Genomic DNA, 18404 nt, shown 5'->3' on the forward strand with positions numbered 1-18404 from the left:
AATGCTGACTTGTGCTGAATAGCTTCAGCTTTAATTTGCTCTAAGATCATATATTCCCACCTGCCATCCTTTACTTTAAGAAATACTTCAGTCTGTGAGTAATAAAAACAAAACCACAGGTACTTAGCAGCAGTCCCTGGGAGCTGCTTGTTCTGAGCATACTGAGTTTTTCATTAAGTACATATATTTACCTGAACACAGGATGTTCAGCACCATGGCAAACAAGTGAGTAGTTCTTAAATCTCAGAGCAGGACTTAATTTCATACTGTATCAATTGCAACTGGAGAAAAGTTTCAAATATTGACTATTAAAAAGAAAAATGCAACAGCTGTAGCTATCATTAACACTCTTTTGTCATGCAAGATTTTGAGGCAGGGTAAAAGCTTCTTCAGATTCATAATGGGAGAAAGTTGGCTCTCCCAGGTGGAAGATGTCCCCCTGATGTGTGCTTTGCATAGCAGTTTGAGCTGAAGGCAATACGTTCTTCCATTTATTTTAGATACTTTATTATTTGCAAGGTGACACTGCATACCAGACAAGCATAAATGTATGCATTATTGCCTCATATCTTCACACACTTTTATCTTTTTCTTTAAATTGTAGGGCTTCCAAATGAAATAATACTTATATGCTCTTAACACTAAGCTCTTTAAAAAGTAAGGAAAAAAGAGGCTGTTTTTCAAAGTTGCCTAATATTCCAAGTATTTTTAACCACATGTCTGACTGACTGTAATATGCAGATATGCTAACAGTCTGTGCAAAGAATTTAGGTTATCTGTGTATAGCTTGATGTATGCATACATTTGCTTTCTTTGTTAAATTAGTGTTTACATTGCTGGTGTTGTACTTCCTCCCTTCTTTTTTTTTTTTTGTTTTTTTAAATCTTATTAAATTACATCTGGTTTTATTGTAGTGTGCAAAATGCTGTTTAGGAATTGTTTTGTGTAAGCAACTGCATTATGAACATCAGGGTTTTATTAAAGCCTTTGAAGAAGGCATGGCCAATAGTTGGGTTTTTTTTAATTGATGTTGTTTTTTCACTCCAAATTCATACAGAACTAGCACATCATTGTCAGTACCACCATACTAAAAACATTGTATAGTGATAAGGGAGTTTTTGGGGATCAAAACAGCAGTAATGGGCACCATGGAGTCAGGAAAAGTAACTGTCTTCAAGACTTAGTGTCTTCAAGAGAGTCTTGATTGGGAAGTAGAGGATGGACAAGCTAAGGACTGGGGTTTAGCTGTTTTTTAAAGGCCTCATGATAATAATAAGTTATGGAATCATTTGTGACATCTTTTCAAGATCGATCAAACCAAAATTATTTTCTATGGCCAGTTTGAATTCATTATTGTATTGGTATTTTAGTGTTGGGCTTCTGAGCTGCAGGCATGACCCTTTCTTGTGGTAACCTTGCAGGTAATGCATGAAAGTATTTATAGATTGAATAGACATTAACTCTGAATATATCTCACTATCTGACATTTCTCCTTTATCCAGGAACTCACCTCTGTGCAGCTACTTGGAGCATCTGAATATGCTGCTCTGAGACAATATATAAAAGTTGCTTGCTTGTGCTGTACATGTCTCTGAGAATTAAAAAGGCACTTTGATCTTCACAGCAGATAACTATACTTTTGACAGATTGAAAGAGACTTAACACCTTTCTAATGAGAGCAGCCCTCACTTACTCTTCCTGTCAAGACATCAGGAGGGCAAGCTGAAAGTGCACCTTAACAGTTAGCAAACACAGGGTGGAGAGTATTCATTTTTGTTTGTTAGGGTTTTATTGTTATACTATGATTTTAGTGCTTATACTGAAGTAGTGCTAGAGAGTTTTATCTTCTGTATTCCGAAGTTCTAGATGCTTACAAAAGTCAGAGCTGACTTTGCTTCACGTTCAGTCTGCAGCGTTTTATCGTCACTGATTTTTATTCCACAGGGATGTAGCTTGTGTGTGCCTATTAGTCCAGGGTAAAAGACACCCATTTTGAAATTTATTTTTAGTAGTGAAGACAAAACATAGGCAACCCACTCTATGCCCTCAGGTGATACAGCTGGGGGACACATGGTTTGTCTGCATGGGATTATTTTCTGTGCTGTAGCTGAAGGAATCAAAGGATGTGCAGATACTGCCTTTAGATGCTCATGTCTCTGATGTTAACATTTTTTTAAGAAAGGTTAATTGCATGCAATTATGTGCCAAAGGAGCTACATCACAAGAAAAGTCAATAGTACTAGGAAACTGTAACTTTGAATTAATGATAGAGCTGAACAGTTATGACCAAGCATTTTATTTAAGAAGGCAGGATAGGTTTTTTTAGTATAAACTGCTACAGTGTGATAGGATTTTGCGTTTTTTTTTTCTTTTTCATAACTCTGTGAAAACGCATATTTAACACTTCTCACTGAATTCTTAAAGTGAGTGAATAAAGAAGCCAATATTCTGATATTTGATAGTGTGTTTTAAATATAACATACTGTTCATTAGTGTTGAATATTTAAAAACAATGTTGCTGTGTCTATTAGATTTATTACTTCAAGGCAAAAGGCACAATTTTGCTTCTTTAGCATAAGAACCTCAGAGTTTAAATAGCTTCTATTTATTTTGTAATCTGTCAGTGGTAAGAATCAATTGCTGTTTTCTGGTACTGATGACTAAAAATTTATTGGGATATCTGGAAACTGTGTCAAACTTGCTGGAATCTCTTTTCTTCCCCCCTCCCCGCCACTTTCAGCCTAGCATCCTGGGAGTTCATAAAATTCTTCAGTCAACAATCAGCCTTTATCCAATTTGTATAAATCACCTAGCTGGGATCTGTCTCCAAACTGCTGAGAAATAGTGTTGTTTTTTCTTTGTAATCTAGCTAAACCTTTAAAGGTTTCATATGGAAACTGTGGGGGTTTTATTTTTTTTAAAGTTGCTTTTAACATAGATAAAAGATAAGCAGTCTGGTATGGAAGTGCCTTTGGGTCCTTATCTGAAAGTAATCCTGGCCCTCCTGACTCCATAATCATTTTAGATGGATGCAGTATGATTCTAAAATAGATGAGGGAAAAAAAAAGGCAAGTCCAAACAACAACAAAAAGCACACACCTAAATTCAAACAAAATAAACCCTTCAACACCCAGAAAGACCAAAAGAGATTGAAAAGAGTAAGAAAAACTCCAGTTGGTTCAAGCCTCTGAAGATTGTTTGCTTCCCAGTGGCTGGTGTTATGACAGCTGTAGAAAAGACTTGGGAGACTAGGGTGATCTCACATGAATTTTATACTTTCAGTCCCATTAGGATTAGGGATTTGGCTCACTCCTGAAAAATGTCAATATAAAGCAGCAGAGAATCAAGCCAGCTGAGCTGGTCATGACCTTATATGCATAGTGATAATTAATAGTTAATGGGACTGATAAAATATGGTCCTGAAATGCAGTAGACTGTATCATCTGGACTGTTTAGAAATTAAAATTTTAAATTGCACTAGGAATTAAAGACATATTTCGCCATCATGGGCAAAAAGTTAAAGTCCTTCGCTAAAGGATATGTGTCAGATATGTCACTGAAAGATGTCATCTTCAGTGATACAGTTATGCATAGAATGAGAATTATTCATGAATTTGAGTTCAGAGGGCAGGAAAACATGGGTTAGACTAATACAATACCTGGTTTTAATCTGTACTTTAAGTAAGGGCAGCTGTTTTAACTTTAACAAGAGGCCTTTCTTGTTACTTTTCTCCTGGCATCATTTTTTCCACTCAAATGGAAATGAGCTTGGTGTTGATTCTCCTGAGCCTGTTCTCCTGCATCAGAGTCTGTATTCAGGAGTAAATACAAAACTATATGAAAGCAAGCATGTGAATTATTACAAAATATTCTGTGTTACTTTAGTATGAAGGGTTTTATTCCCATATACCTCTCTCTCAGCTATTTCCTCTATTTCTATACCAGTGCTAATTTCTGAGGTTAGTCAGTCAAGAAGAATTCTTCACAAAATGAACTTTGTTCATTTGTGTTAATTGGAAAGAATCTTGACTCAAATCTGCTCTCCTGGATCAGACAATTTGTTTCACTTTGACTCCACTGAATGTTGCCTTATTTTTTTTTTGGTTTGCATAGTCAATGAGCTACAAAAAGCAGCCATCCTCCCTCTGAAGATAAAGCAGACATTTTTTCGTGTCTGTGAGGCAGACAGTGGAGTTGAGGTTTACTGTTTTGTTTTTTTTTAATCAAGCATGACTTTCTGAACTTTCCTTGTTTCTGGTGTTTCTAAAAGGGAACGAGAACAGAAGAAGGAATTCTCTATATGATCATTAATGAGAGGCCTAGACATCTCAAAATTTTTAAGTCTCCAGCCACAATTCCTTATTCCCTTTAGTCACTTCTGGTTTTGTGGTTGCTCCAAGTTAGTGGTTTAGAGAGGGTATGTTGAAAACAGACATAGAGCTTCCTGGCAGAGGAGACGTGTTCAGGAAGCACAGCCAGGACCCTCAGCAAAGCCCATAGGAGGTACAACTGCAATGCCTGTTCCTTCTGCTTGGAAAAATTCAGACTAACTTTTTGATTGGAAATTGTTTTACTTTGGATGAGACAAAAAGCTGTGAATGAGCACTTGATTCTTAGGAGAAACATTTTTTGACTAATTCTTCTCCCACTTAGGTCTCTTGAAGCATTCGGGAGAAATAGTTGATTATTTAAAAGCACTGCCATTTGTAGCTGCTGTAGAGAGAAAAAAAAGGACTTTGGATTTATATACAGCATTTCAGTAAGATAAACAGCTTTTTCATCACATTGAATGTCTATGTCATACCAAGCTGGCTTTCCATGACAACTGGCTGCTCTTTTTCCTGCCCAATCTGCTGGAACACTTCCAGGACTTGCATTCAGAGCCACCACTGAAATGCCTAGAGTGAGTTTACTTTTAATGCTCTGTTTCAATCAAGAAGATATCATTATAAAATAACAAAATGAAAGAGAATAGGTATTTCTGCAGGTGCAGGTTTTAGGCTCGTTGTATTCAGTAAATATTTCATTAGGAAACTGATGGACAGGTAAAAAACAACTATTTAAATTTTAACTTTTGAAAATGTGGTATTTGTTGTGTATTGGAAAGGTCAGGCTTTACAATAAGGAGCAAACCTAATTTTCTGTTTAGTTTTGAACCATGCTGATGGAGGCATATGAAACACAGCACTGAAACATTTGCATTTCTCCTGTGTCCTCAGTCAAACCCAGTGCAGCAGGGACTGCTCACTGCAGTGAGTGTTGGACCATCACTTCTGGAGGGATTATTTTTAGAACATATAATTTTATAACAACCCTTAGTAATAGTGGAGAGCAGGGAATTTGAAATGCTGTAGTTGCACATGACCTGACTCACAGCAAATGCACTTACCGGCTTCTACTGGAGAAGCTTTCAGTTTTCAAAGTAAATGATAGCCAGTGACCACACATCTCTTTTGAAATCTTTGCATGGACACAGAACATGGGATTTTTTAATAAGTTTTACTGATATGAGGAGTTTCTAGACCCTGCAGCATTCTTCTGAAATCATGTGACAGAAAAAATATGTCCCAATATATTGTCGTCAATTCCTTGTAATACAGTTTAAGCTGGAAACTAATTTGCTAATGAGCTCTCACTTGTGAAGTGTGGTAGCCGTGGAGTTCACTAAACTCACAGCTTTACTTTCAAAACTCAATGCAGCCTTATCTGTTGAAACAGTGGAAACACTCTCTCACCTGTCAGTGCTTCCTAAAACTCAAAAAATTGTTCAAGATAGAAAGTTGTGTTGAGTGTTTTTGGGGGCATCGTGGGCTTTTTCAAAATATTGTCATACACTGTTCTTGCTATAGCACAGGGGAAGTTTAGTTAGGAATTTGACACGAATTTATACAATAAATATTTTTAAGCATTCTGCAATTAAAAAATCTACATGTGACAAGTTAAGATAAATATCACAAATTTATTTCCACACGCTTTGCAGCAATATTACATACGAATGATAGTTAGGAGTTGAAATTAAGTTCATGTGAGTTAAAACTCGCTGATTATTTGGCTTCCAAATTTTGGGAGTGTTTTTAATAATCAAGAAGTGTAGAAATGAGATGACATCACTAACAACTAAAATGCAAGTCCTTGAAACATTTATGGCATACCAGCTGTCCAAGAAGCATCATCATCATCTTCTGACAAATGATATCCTCTGAGGCTTGATGTACAGCACTCAGATATGCTATTTCAAACACTTTGCTGTCTGAATGATACATTTGAAAGATATTTGAAAATTGTCTTTCCAGGACCAGGCAAATGCAAGTCTTACTGACCCAGAGAGATATATAACCATTTAAGCAATGTGCAGGCCCCTCAATAAAGGGACAATACATTTACCAGTTTTACATTTCATGTGTTACCTTATTTTGTATCACCTCACATCAACTTGTTTTAACATGCTTTTAAGGAAGTCATATTCCTTTTAGAAGACTAACGATTGTACTTCTTAGTACTCTTGAGAAAATAAATATTAAATACAGTAAGATGAATTAATTTTTAATTTCACTGCTCATTGCTTTCCTTTCAGCTTCTTGCCTGATTACATCAGTGGTGATTTTGATTCCATTCAGCCTGAAGTCAAGGAGTACTACAAGGTCAAGGTAAATTAAATCCCCTTGAGTTTTTGTGTGATAGAGCATTGTAAGACCCAAACCATTGTGCTCCCACTGGTCATGAAGTGATCCTGTCTCCATTGCTTCCATTGAGGCTTTAGTTGTAAGCACCTGAGAAGCTCAGAAGTTGTGCTTTGTGGCACTGTACTAATGCTTAAAATAAACACAGGAGGTGCAGTTTTCATAGTATCAGCTCATGAAATAGATCATATGTTGGTAGAGTTTACAGCATCTAGAAACTACAATAAAACTTCTGAAAAATCCGTGACTTCTTTTGCATGGTGAGATACAGAGAAATAAAGATTAACTTACCATGGTGGGTACCCACATACTTTCTAGAGAGAGTTTCTCAGTGCTATTTGTAGGATATGACTTTACCTTTTTAGAGGAAAGCTGCAGATGAAGAAATCTGTCTCTTTCCTCACCCACTGAAGCATTGAATTAGTCAATTACTTCTACTACACTGGTGGAGTGCCCTCCTTAATGAGTTATTGGATAAATTCCTGCCTGTGTTAATTTATTTCCAGTGAGCAACATAAATGTAAACTCACTTTTCTCAGGTCTGAGGGTTCAAAGTTCTGCCTTTACCTGACTCTTTGGTATTTAACACTGCACCTGCCTACTCGTTTAGGCTTTTGTGATGATCACAGTTCTTTACCCTGGCATCTTGGACAGCAGGCTTCTGCAAATTCAGAGTTTGCCTTGACAGGCCAGCTTACCTTTGCTTGCAAGAGGATTATGTGTTTGATCCTTCCAAGGCAGTTGACTTAGTCTGCTGTTAATTCATGTATAAGAATGAAATTTGCCTAAAATCTTCCCTGATGGACTTGGGATCAAATGATTAGAATAAAAGGTTTCATACTGTGAGGGGAGGGCTGGAAGAGTGTGTAGAGTGGGATTTTAATCTCTCTCTGAGCACTATGGGGTTTTATTTCCATATTCTACCCCATTTTTTAGAATGGGGAAATGGGCGATGGCTGTTCATCTCTAGGAGAACTGCTCAAGAAAAATGCTCAGGAATCTAAATTACAGCTTGGGAAGTGAAAATAAAATAAAAAGCTTTGCATTAATACTATTCACTACAGACTGAAAATTCATGATCTGTGAATCAATGAATTCAAGAAGTACTTGGACAACACTCTTGGGCACATGGTGTGACTCTTGGGAATGATGCTGTGCAGGGCTGGGAGCTGCACTCGCTGATCCTTGTGGGTCCCTTCCAACTCAGCTTATTCTGTGAGTGTAAAGGGGAAACTGCAAAGTGCACTACTCTGTTTGGCATAGAAATGGGCAACCCCCAATACCAACACAGGCTGGGGGAAGAACAGATGGAGAGCAGCCTTGGGAGAAGGAGCTGGAGGTGCAGGTGGATGAGAGGCTGGACATGACCCAGCCATGGGCACTCACAGCCCAGAGAGACAAACGTGTCCTGGGCTGCATCCAAAGCAGTGCAGCCAGCAAGGCAAGGGAGGGGATTCTGTCCCTCTGTTCCTCTCTGGTGAGACCCCACCTGCAGTGCTGCATGCAGCCCTGGGGTCCCAGCACAAGAGGGACATGGAGCTGTTGGGGTGAGTCCAGAGGAAGACAGCAAGATGCTTAGTGGAGTGAAAGGATCGGGAGATGAGGAAAGGCTGAGAGAATTGGGATGGTTCAGCCTGGAAAATAAAACACTTTGGAGTGACCTAATTGCAACCTTTCAGTACCTGAAGGGAGCATAAGTGTTGCAGCAGACCTCTTGTTAGGGGTAGAAATGAGCCAAGATACAAACTCCCATTTAACAACATGAAAAGGGTCTCAGTTTAGTCCTTTTACAGATCAGCCATCCTGACTCCAACTAATCATAGACTTTGACTGCAGCAAACTCCCACCATAGATTTCCTTCACAGACTCTGAAGGCAGGTTATTTTTTGCTGGAATATAACTGCAGATATTTTCCTTGCTGCCTCTGACCACAGACTTTCACTTAGCTCAGCTCTGCACACATCCACTGCAGGGTCTAACTGCAGACCCAGACTAACGTCACAGCAGATTCCTCACTGCAGCAAGTCTCTCTCCCATTCAGTCAGCCCTTTTGATGTGTTCTATGTTCCTTCTTCCTCAGGGCTCCTCTGCCTCCAAACTCCCTTGAGCAGCCAACCCACCCCTTTTATCTTTTTAAGTCACAGCTGTGACCCATTAAGGGCCAGGCTGTTCTCTGGTAATTAGTACAACTGTGATTTATCAGGGGCAAAGTTACCCATAATTTCTCTTTCTACACGTACAAAAGCAAAGATGGAGGCTTTTGACAAGAGTATATAGCCACAGGACTAGTGGGAATGGCTTCAAATTGATAGTTGGTTTAGATTAGCTATTAGGAAGCAATTCTTTACTGTGAGGGTGATGAGACACTGGAATAGGTTGCCCGGAGAAGCTGTGGTTGTGCCACCCCTAGCCGTGGTCAAGGCCAGGTTGGATGGGACTCTGAGCAACCTGGTCTAGTGGAAGGCACCCCTGCCCATGGCAGGAAAATTGGAACTTGATGTTCTTTAAGGTCTCTTCCAACCTGAGCCATTCTATAATTCTGCAATTAATGGTTATGCAAACATCATGCTGGTAAGTAGGTAAGTCCTACCAAAGAATGCAAGTTGAGGATCATTCAACAGAGAGAGGGGAGATGGAAGAGGTAGGAGGTAGAAGAATAGAGTAGGTATTACCCTTTTTCACAGGAATTACTTTTCTGGCCACAGCATCCTTTTTGTCAGCTTAGTTGCACCTTACTGCTGATGTGCAGTTTACATTTTCTCTATGATCTCATGGTGAATTATTCTGCTTCATACAGAGGTAATACATCTGTGCAAGGACTGAGCTGATAGGCTGTAAAGGAAGAAGTAATTCATAAGGATTTTAAAGGTGTAATGAACAGCATCATCTAGCCTACAAAATCCTTGCCTGGAGTCTTCCTACAAGACTGAGGAAAATGCAGATAGACATTAGAATTTTAAGTTTGGGTGTACATGGTAGGAAAAATAATTTTTTGCATTTTTAAATTAACTTCCTGTAGTCAGAAAATTAGAGTGGTAAATATGGGTGAGTGTATAAGGAGATCTTGAGCAAAAAATGTAATAAAACACAAAAATTGGAGAGAGGTGTATATTTCTTCTCTTGTAAAACAGCTTGTTCCTTAAAGCACTCTCTGTAGTCCAGACAATTTCCAAAGTCACTGTCTTTTGGAAATGCTGTATGTGTGTTCATGACCCAAAATATATTAGGGCTGCTTGAAACAGGCTGTGGAAGAACAGGGAATTGATTAGTGTAACATCATTGACTTTAGGGAAACATCATATTGCCAGTTACAGTTGCTTCCCATCTTTCCTTCCCCACTTGCAGATTACACCCAGAGACAAGGTAAGCCATTATCATTAGATAATATTGCTGCATTGTTTCAAGTATTCTCTTTTATAAATTGTTTTTATCATTTTATAAAAGCTACCTATATTGACAGAAATTAATGCACTGTATTGTGCCACTGCTTAAGAGTTACTTTTTCATAGTAAAGCTTATGGATGTAAATTATTGAGGGATAAAACATAACCATATGCAAGTGTTTGTGTCAAAGACAGCTCAGTGTAGTGCTGGGTGAGTAGTGGGGTGTATTAAACTCAGAGCATGAAACTAATGGTTGTGGGAAGCATTGTCTGTAGCAGTTGTGTCATCATCACGACACAGTAACAGCCTGACTCTTCATCACACTAGCTTCATGCCAGATCGTTGCTCAGAAGGTTTTCTACCTCATTTAAGTGATGAAAGCAAGAAGATTTTTGTCACTACAGGAAGACATGGCATACAGGTTCCCAAAGCCAAGGGGTTTTACTGAATGAGATGTATTTAAGCCACTTGTTCTGGTGTTTTTATTTGAGCCGGGATTTCATGACAAATGTTTCCGTTTTCCCTATAGGAGGACAATCACTATTGCATTGGGGAACCTTATTTAAATAAAGTTCATAAGCATGAAGCAGATAAATCTCTTTTATCTCTGTTAGGTGTAGAATGCCATAGTGAAGATATCCAAAGGAAAAGTTATGTTTTGGAAAGTAACTGTAACAGACTTCTCAGTGGGATGTGTAAGTGAGGAGTTAGGCATTCCTTTTGGGAGAGAATAAGCAAGCATGTGTCAGAGGTTATTCAGCTTTACTTTTTATTTTCTGTAGTCTTGGTTTTGCCTCATTGGCTTGTCAAGGATGTACTTGTAGTCTTTTATTAACATTTATTAAAATATTAGAGATCATTTCCCCCATTTCTTAGAGTTAAATAATGTTAAGACTGGATAAAACTGCACCACAACTGAAAATGAAATGTCATGTTTAAAATTTCTTTTAAAAATCATATTGCACTAAAAATGAAGGCTAAAGAATAGCAGTTTAGTATTCTTTATTCTGTGTATTTTCTGTCATTGTTAAAATAGAAATTGAGAAGAATTTGTATTTTCATGATAAATATGCATGTTCATGTGATCTCGTAATAGATGCATTCTTTCTCTGTACAGTCTGAAGTGCATTGGAAATGACACTACACAAAGCAGGGAGGATTTGTAGTGATATTTCTGTCATTGCAGTTTCATCCTTTTCTTACTTTATCTGAATGTTTCTATTATTGAAACCTTTTAAACATTGCTTTGAAGTTAAAGCATCCATTTGTATTGTTATGCCTCAAACAAGGTTCTTTCTCTGAAGTCTTAAGTCCAAAGACATTATCTAAAATTACATTAAATCTATACTTATGCCTAGATGCAGAAGGTTGAATCCAATGCTCTTTGAAATCCGTGCAATGCTATTTATTAAAAATCTGGTTTGGCTTTCTCGGCAAACTTCATGTGCCTTGAAAGGCTGCTGTAGACTTCATAGGCTCTACTTCAGATCTGTAATTAAATGCTGTGAACTTATTTACAAATCCACTTCTTTTCCTATTCTTTTTTTCTTTTTAAGTCCGTAGAGCTGCTTATTTTTGCAGGCAGTTCTGCTGCTGTAGCACTTTTCCTATTTTCATTTACAGGGCTAATGTTATCAGGGCTGTAAAAAGGTTTAATAGTAGGGTGTGGGTATTGTATTTTTGTCCTGTGATGATGAACCTATAATTAGATTTACAAAATGTATTAGTAACACTGATGTAGTGCTTTTATGTCTCTCTAACTTCTACACTTTCCCAACAAACTGCGTGTTTTAGGCCATGCTCCCTGCTTGGTTTCCAAGGCCAAAATTTTAATAATTTTATGAAATCACAGTGTAAATTGATTTGCCTCAGTTATATTACTATAATTTAAAACTAAGAAAGCCATTAAATTTTTATGTGACTATTTTAATTTATCTTTTATCCCTGAATGTTGCATTTTTTCCTACTACTAATTTTAATACAGGATGAGACTTCCGGTATTAAAATGCTTGATTCATTTACAGCATTCTTCTTAGACTGAACCATTTTCTAAGAAAAACATGGTTCATTTTATGGCCTGATTTCTTTGTGAAATGTTTTATGGTTTCAGAAGGAACTCTAAAATTTGAAATCTGAAACAATTTAGTCTTGCTGTTGGACTGGCTACTTCTGCTTGACATTTAGTGCTTAAGTTTCCAAGCAATCCCTTGTTTAATATGTTCTGCTGATGACATCTTTGACAAGTATAAAAAGTGCTATGATGACCTCAGCTCTGCTTCTGATGTGTTGAGGATGTCTAGTGCCACCTGGATTTAGATCCAAGTTGTAGGTTTTTTTTCTACTGATGCAAATTTATTGAAAGAGCCTTAGTGTCTTAAAACAGAGGTTCATCAAGTCAAAACAATTTAGAAGTCTGGTATGGTCCTGCTATTAATAGTTCAAATTGTATGAGTGTATATGCAATTTAGGATTTTAGACTGGAAGCTTTCTGTATGCTCTAGTCATGTAATTATTCAACAGAAGCTTTCACAAATGGTTCCATTCTTGAATAGTATGTCAGAGGTTTTGTCACAATTGTGTTTCTGAGTGACTTGTCTAGGTGACTCTGGTTATGTGAATTTCTTATTCATGCTAAATGAAAGTAACAATATCTCAATGTTCCAGATATGTCATAAATTTGTAAGAGATTCCGTGCTTGGTGACACTTTTGTAAAGGTGAACATGACAGACAGTCACACCAGGTCATGTCAAAGGTTCGTTCAGCTGGGCCAGAACAGAATACTGTTGAAAACAAATGTATGCAGAGTGGGGCTTCTTTGATAGCCTTTTTCATCACCCTCTAATGTATTGCTTAAAGATTTCTCACGTGAGAGGTGGTGTCTTTGTGTAATATCTTCATAGATTGCTTTAATTTTCCCCAAAATTAGTCTACTCTTTTTTGTTCACACTACATTGATGAGACTGCAAGTATCCACAAAAAAACCCCCAAAAAAACCAAAAAATCACCACCCTTGGTGTAAGAGCCTGACGTAGAGATGAAGAGTTCAGCCAGCTCTTAAAATGCTGTTTATTGCATAGATGAGGTTACAGCAGTTGAGGGTCATGGGTGAGCCTATAGCTGCTGGCCATAGGCAAGCCGTGTGTCCTGAAGCCCAATTCTATTCATGTTGCAAAGCATTATATCTCTTTCTCTGCTGTGCATCATATTACATAACAACCAATCAACATCATACACAATACCTTTTACATTTACATATAACCTATCAAAACTCTTAAAATTACCATATTATGTTAGTGACTAGCCAGTCATCTCAGTTACTAGTTACATGTTAAACTTTGGGGCTTGTTTTGCAGTGGAAATTTATTCTAGCTTTGGTAAAAAACATTTTTCTGTCTGCCTATGCTTTTTTGCTTGGTAGAAAATATGTTTTATTTGAGGAAGACTTTATCCTTTTGTTTGAAGGCCACTTAGTCTTTGGACAAAACTCCTTCCAACTCAACTAAACTTTTGTTCTCTCAGGTGTTTCAGCAATAACTGGCCCTAAAAGCATCTTTTATATGTCAAATCTTGCGTTCATTTCTATAGAATCTTCTGTATATCTGTAAACATTTTCTGTTAAATTTTCATCCTTCCCAACACCTTGGCAATGTGTTCCCTAATTTGTTTGCAGTTCAGAAAAATCTGGTTTTGGATGGTTTATTGGCTTTGAGCTTTAGTTTTTGATAGTTATATTTGAGTCTCCTGAATTCTTCTGTTGTGATAGAGTGGATGAATATACATCAACCACCTTTTCAGTGCCATTCTGCTTGTACTGGAATGATTGTGCCTGGTATTCCCATAGGTATGTAGGGGTATGTGCACAACCAGCCAGTGAAATATGGCATATGCCATAAAATTATGTACAGCCTGTATAGATATTTTATGTCCTGCTGAGTTAATATATGGAAAAGGTCTGGAATGTGCCTTTGAAAAGAATCTTTCTTAAAGCAAAGGATTTCAGGATTTTGAGCTTGCACTGTTCTGTTCTTTGTGCCTTTAAAAAACAATCACCAGAAATTTTCTGTCTGGTTCTAGATCACTGTTTACGCTTTCACTAAGATAGCAGCTTACAAAAACTGTATCTATTTAAATGCAGATGAGATTTGGGAGGAGAGGGCAGGGAAGTCAAAACAAATTCAGTTTTGCAGGCCTGCATGTTTCTAAGTAGTGTGTGTTCTTTCTGTTTGAGTTGCACATCACTCCTTTTGAACATGAAGAAACAGCCAAGTCCTACTTCTGTAGTAAGATCAATGTAGTATCATTGAGATTCTGAGAGTTTTGAGGGCATTGAGTGCTACTATATATGATTATTAGAGCCTGAGTCAGTCCCTAATTTACCCAGGAGGTTTGAGAATTTAATTTGGCTGAATTCTCATTCCTTAAAAAAAGTATTACTCTGTTTTCCTTTGCAGTGTTTTGCAGTTTTAAATTTAGCTTTTGGAGACAGTATATAGAAATTAAGAGATCAGACTTTTAATAGAGATGGTTTGTCTTTCTTTTGCTTTGGTTTGAAATGAGAATTTTCATGTTAAGAGTTGCTCACTTTCTTCTTGCAAGTGCTTTAGCTGAAGCTCAACTGTTTGACAGAAGAATATGCAAGAAAACAGTTCACCATATAACAAAAATGATGGTGGTGGTATTTTAGTCTTGCATCCAATTTCAGTTTAATATTATGTTGCAGTATAAGATTTATTTCTCCCTTCCATTGATTATGGCCCGAGGAAGGGAAAGGGTAGAATCTATATTGCATTAGACATTTGAGTTACTTTCAAGAGTTTTAAAAAATTTAATCTGGTGTTAATCTCTGAAAGAAGTTATTACTCTGATCTGTCAACCTGTGATGGAGAAAATAACAGAAAAGTTTTAAAAAAAAGAAATGCATTGAATTAACTTCATTTCCAGTGCAAGGAACAAAAAAGGTATTTTAAACAATGACAGCTTAATCTGGAGAAGGAAATTGAACAGTTATTTTGTGATTAAGCCTCTTCACCTGGAAGAGACAACTTTGATATGGTACTAGAAGCTGAAGACTCAGATTATAGGTCATTTTAGATGTAAATTTATACTTTTTTTTTTTTTAGAGAATTTAAGAGAAAATTGTTCCCAGAGCACAGGGTTCAGTGCCCTTGCCTATGGACTTCTAATTAGAACATACTCCAGCAAAGCTGCAGAACCCACAACCTCATGGCTCATCAAATGTTGCTGCAAACTCAAGTTCAGCCCAAATGTCCTGTGGGATTTATAAGCTTGATTCTGTTGTGTGGCAGCTCAAAAGCCAGCCAAAGCACTAGTCTGGCCAGAAACAGGTACTCAAACATGATCATTAACCAAGAAAAGAGATCCCTGATGTTACAATTTTTAAGTTTTTTAAGAAGCAGCTTGTCAGCCTGTGCAAATGATTCTATTGAATTGGGACATGTGAACCCAGGGATGGCATGTCTTAACTTTCCATAAAGTTGCCTTTGTGGTGGTTATATTTCACATACAAAATTACAGTTACAAAACCTCAAGGATGGCAGTCCAGATGGAATTACGTTGGAATTGTTCTGTTTGTACTCACATAGATAGAGAGGAGAGCTCTACCAGCCACCAAATGCAAAAGAGAGAAAATTATGTGTATTCTCCAAGTAAAGACGTTAAATTCTTTGTAGCTTTACAGTGAGACAAAGAATGAGCTAAAGCTGCTGAATTTGCACTTGCCTGTGTTAGTTCATGAAGCCATGGAAATGTAAAGTTATTTATAAACCAAGACAGAGGTAGAGTCCAACAGGAAAATTCAAGTGTGGCTTCTGGAGCACAGATAGTTATTTTTACTAATTGAATTTTGAGGTCAAAAACATGTAAAATACAAGGTCTGTTTTTATAGTTGCACTTAGTGAAAGATGGTAAAAGTTACATTCAGATATGCCAGGAAGAAATTTAATAAAGATGTAGTTTTTGAAAGAAAATATTAGTGGCAGAAATGCCATTACAGAGGGTGGAGGGGAATGAAAGAGCTCCAGTTCTGGCAGCTGTAATTACAGCTGGACAGGGAAATTTCTGCAAATTGAGTATTTCTCATACTTAACCTTTCTTGGTACTTTCTCCTTTTATTTTTCTGACTGTAATATACTTTTGGACCCTTGCTGTTTTCCCTGTCATAAGCAAGCTCATTTGATGCTCTGTTTTTCTGTTTCAATTCTGCTGTTTTCCTTGAGTGCTCAGCAGAGTCCAGCAAACAGGTCTTGGATGAAGGTTTGATAAGCTGATGTGCAGGAAAATCAGCTGAAATCTGGCCAGTCTTAAGACTGAGTTATTTTGCATTCTGGTGTGCTGTTGGATTCCCTTCAGTTGAAGAAGCTATGATGGGTTTTGATAAAAAGTTCTGTAAGTGAAATAGATTTGGAGCTATAATTAGAAATGGAAACGGTCCCCTATGTGATGACATGAGTTAAGAGAGAAAAATGAAATGTTGGGGAGAGGAAAATGAGGAATGAAAACTGAGGAAAAACGCAGAAACTCTTTAAAAAGTTAGGAGAAGGTAAGCATTTTAAGAGAGAAAAATAAAGGTAGGAGCAGAGAGCAGAAAAGAGAATTGGATAGAAATAGACAAATTTCCCAGACACTTCAGCAAATTAAATCTGCTGTCACTTTTTTGCTATTGTGAAGAAGTGACTGGGATAAAATAAGCACATGCACATGGAGACCATATTTTTTTAATCTAAAAGTAAGATTTTCAGTTTATTAAGAAGGAGCACAGAGTGTTGGTTCTGGTTTTGTTTGTTTTCTTTGTTTTGGTTTTAAATCTTTTTGTTTGAAGTTAAAATAGGACTTTAAATATGTTTATTCCATCCTTGACTAAGCTTTGATGGGAGAGTAATCTGTGAAGAATAAAAAATCCTACAAGGAGCTAAAAATGTAACAAACAATGAACGTTTGAATGTATTATAGTAAATGTATAGGTGTTAAGACTATTTTGTCCAAATTCTGCAGCAGGTCCTGTTGTAATGTATAATTTGTCCAAATAATCGTTAACCCAATTGAAACAACTAATTCAGTAAGCATTTACTTTGCAGTTAATTAATAATAACCCTTCAAGTAAGGAATTGTCTACTCACCAGAAGGTGCTGGTTAACATTACCAGAACTCAGTTAACCAGTTAATGGTCTTTAGGACTTTGGGCTATGTTTACTAGTGTAAATATTAACAGTTACACTAGTGGAGCACACTCAAGCCTCAGAGCACATTCTATATCCTGTGTTTTTTGCAGGTTTTTTGGAGCAAGTAAATGTACTTATGAATACCTAACATACCTGCAGAACTGCATTTCTGATCTGGCACCAACAGCTTTCACAGCTGAATGTGAGTGAGGCCTCTAGAATGATTCCACAAAATCTTTTCCTCCATAAAGTTTTATTCTTGATATCTTGAGCTCATTTCAGGCTAGAAGTGGGCCATATAGGAGGAGGAAACTGTGAGTACCACACCTCAACTTCTGTTATATTCTCCCACTCATAAGATCAAACAAGAGAGGGTTGAGGAGATCTGACATTTCTTTAGGTGTTTTTCCTTAACAGCTCCATTGAGATTCCAAAAGAGCACTGATCCTGCCAGACCTTGAGCAAGTGTGGTGTGGTCTGAGGGGCAGGATATTGCAGGGGAAAATGCTGTTACATTTTTCTCAGCAACAATAGAATCAATTCACACATATTCCAGCTTAAAAATATGTTTGACTTGATCTTAGACAGGGGTAGGGAGAAGTTTTCAAATACTTTTTGTAATTTGTTGAGTGTCTGGACAAGTCAACTCCTCCCCAGGCAGTTATGGATTCAAGCACATGCCTTTCCATTACTTACCGAGTTTCTATATGCTTCAGTCCTTGTGCCACACTCATTGGCCTGCCCTGGCTGTGGTTTGCAGCCCTGGGCTGCACACAGTGACTGCCAAAGAGCCATTCCCACGATCCAGGAACAGTTAGAGGCAGTCCAGCCAGAAGAGACAGCCTTCCCCTCCAGTTTTACCATTTCTGTGGATTTTCGCATACCCTGAAATGCAAATAGCTGATTGTGGCCAGACTCAGTTTCTTTCTGCTTTGTCCCCTTCTGTAGAATAGCAACTCTCTGGCTGTGAACCTTCAGAGTTTCAGTGCCTTAAATGCAAAATAACCTTCTTGTTTACTGGAAAGTCATTCCAAATGCTTTTTCATCAAAAATAGTTTTGTTCCAACTGACTGCAGTTTGTTTGTTGATTGTAGTCCTTAGCATCAAGCTTCCAAATAAAGTGTAATGCCATGCAGCAGTGTCCTGGTGTGAAGTGCTGTT

General features: G+C 37.5%; 1 protein-coding gene across 2 annotated transcripts in view; it reads left to right on the top strand.

Annotated features, from left to right (window-relative positions):
* The window catches only part of TPK1 (thiamin pyrophosphokinase 1), a 293837-nt gene that overhangs the window by 135018 nt on the left and 140415 nt on the right, over positions 1–18404 (top strand). For both annotated transcript variants that reach the window (XM_014887648.2, XM_014887650.2), the window contains one exon: positions 6575–6647. In XM_014887648.2, coding sequence (XP_014743134.2) covers positions 6575–6647 — 73 coding nt within the window. The remainder of the gene's footprint in view (positions 1–6574; positions 6648–18404) is intronic.

Source organism: Sturnus vulgaris, chromosome 1, assembly GCF_052056855.1.
Source record: "Sturnus vulgaris isolate bStuVul1 chromosome 1, bStuVul1.hap1, whole genome shotgun sequence".
NCBI classification, from domain to species: domain Eukaryota; kingdom Metazoa; phylum Chordata; class Aves; order Passeriformes; family Sturnidae; genus Sturnus; species Sturnus vulgaris.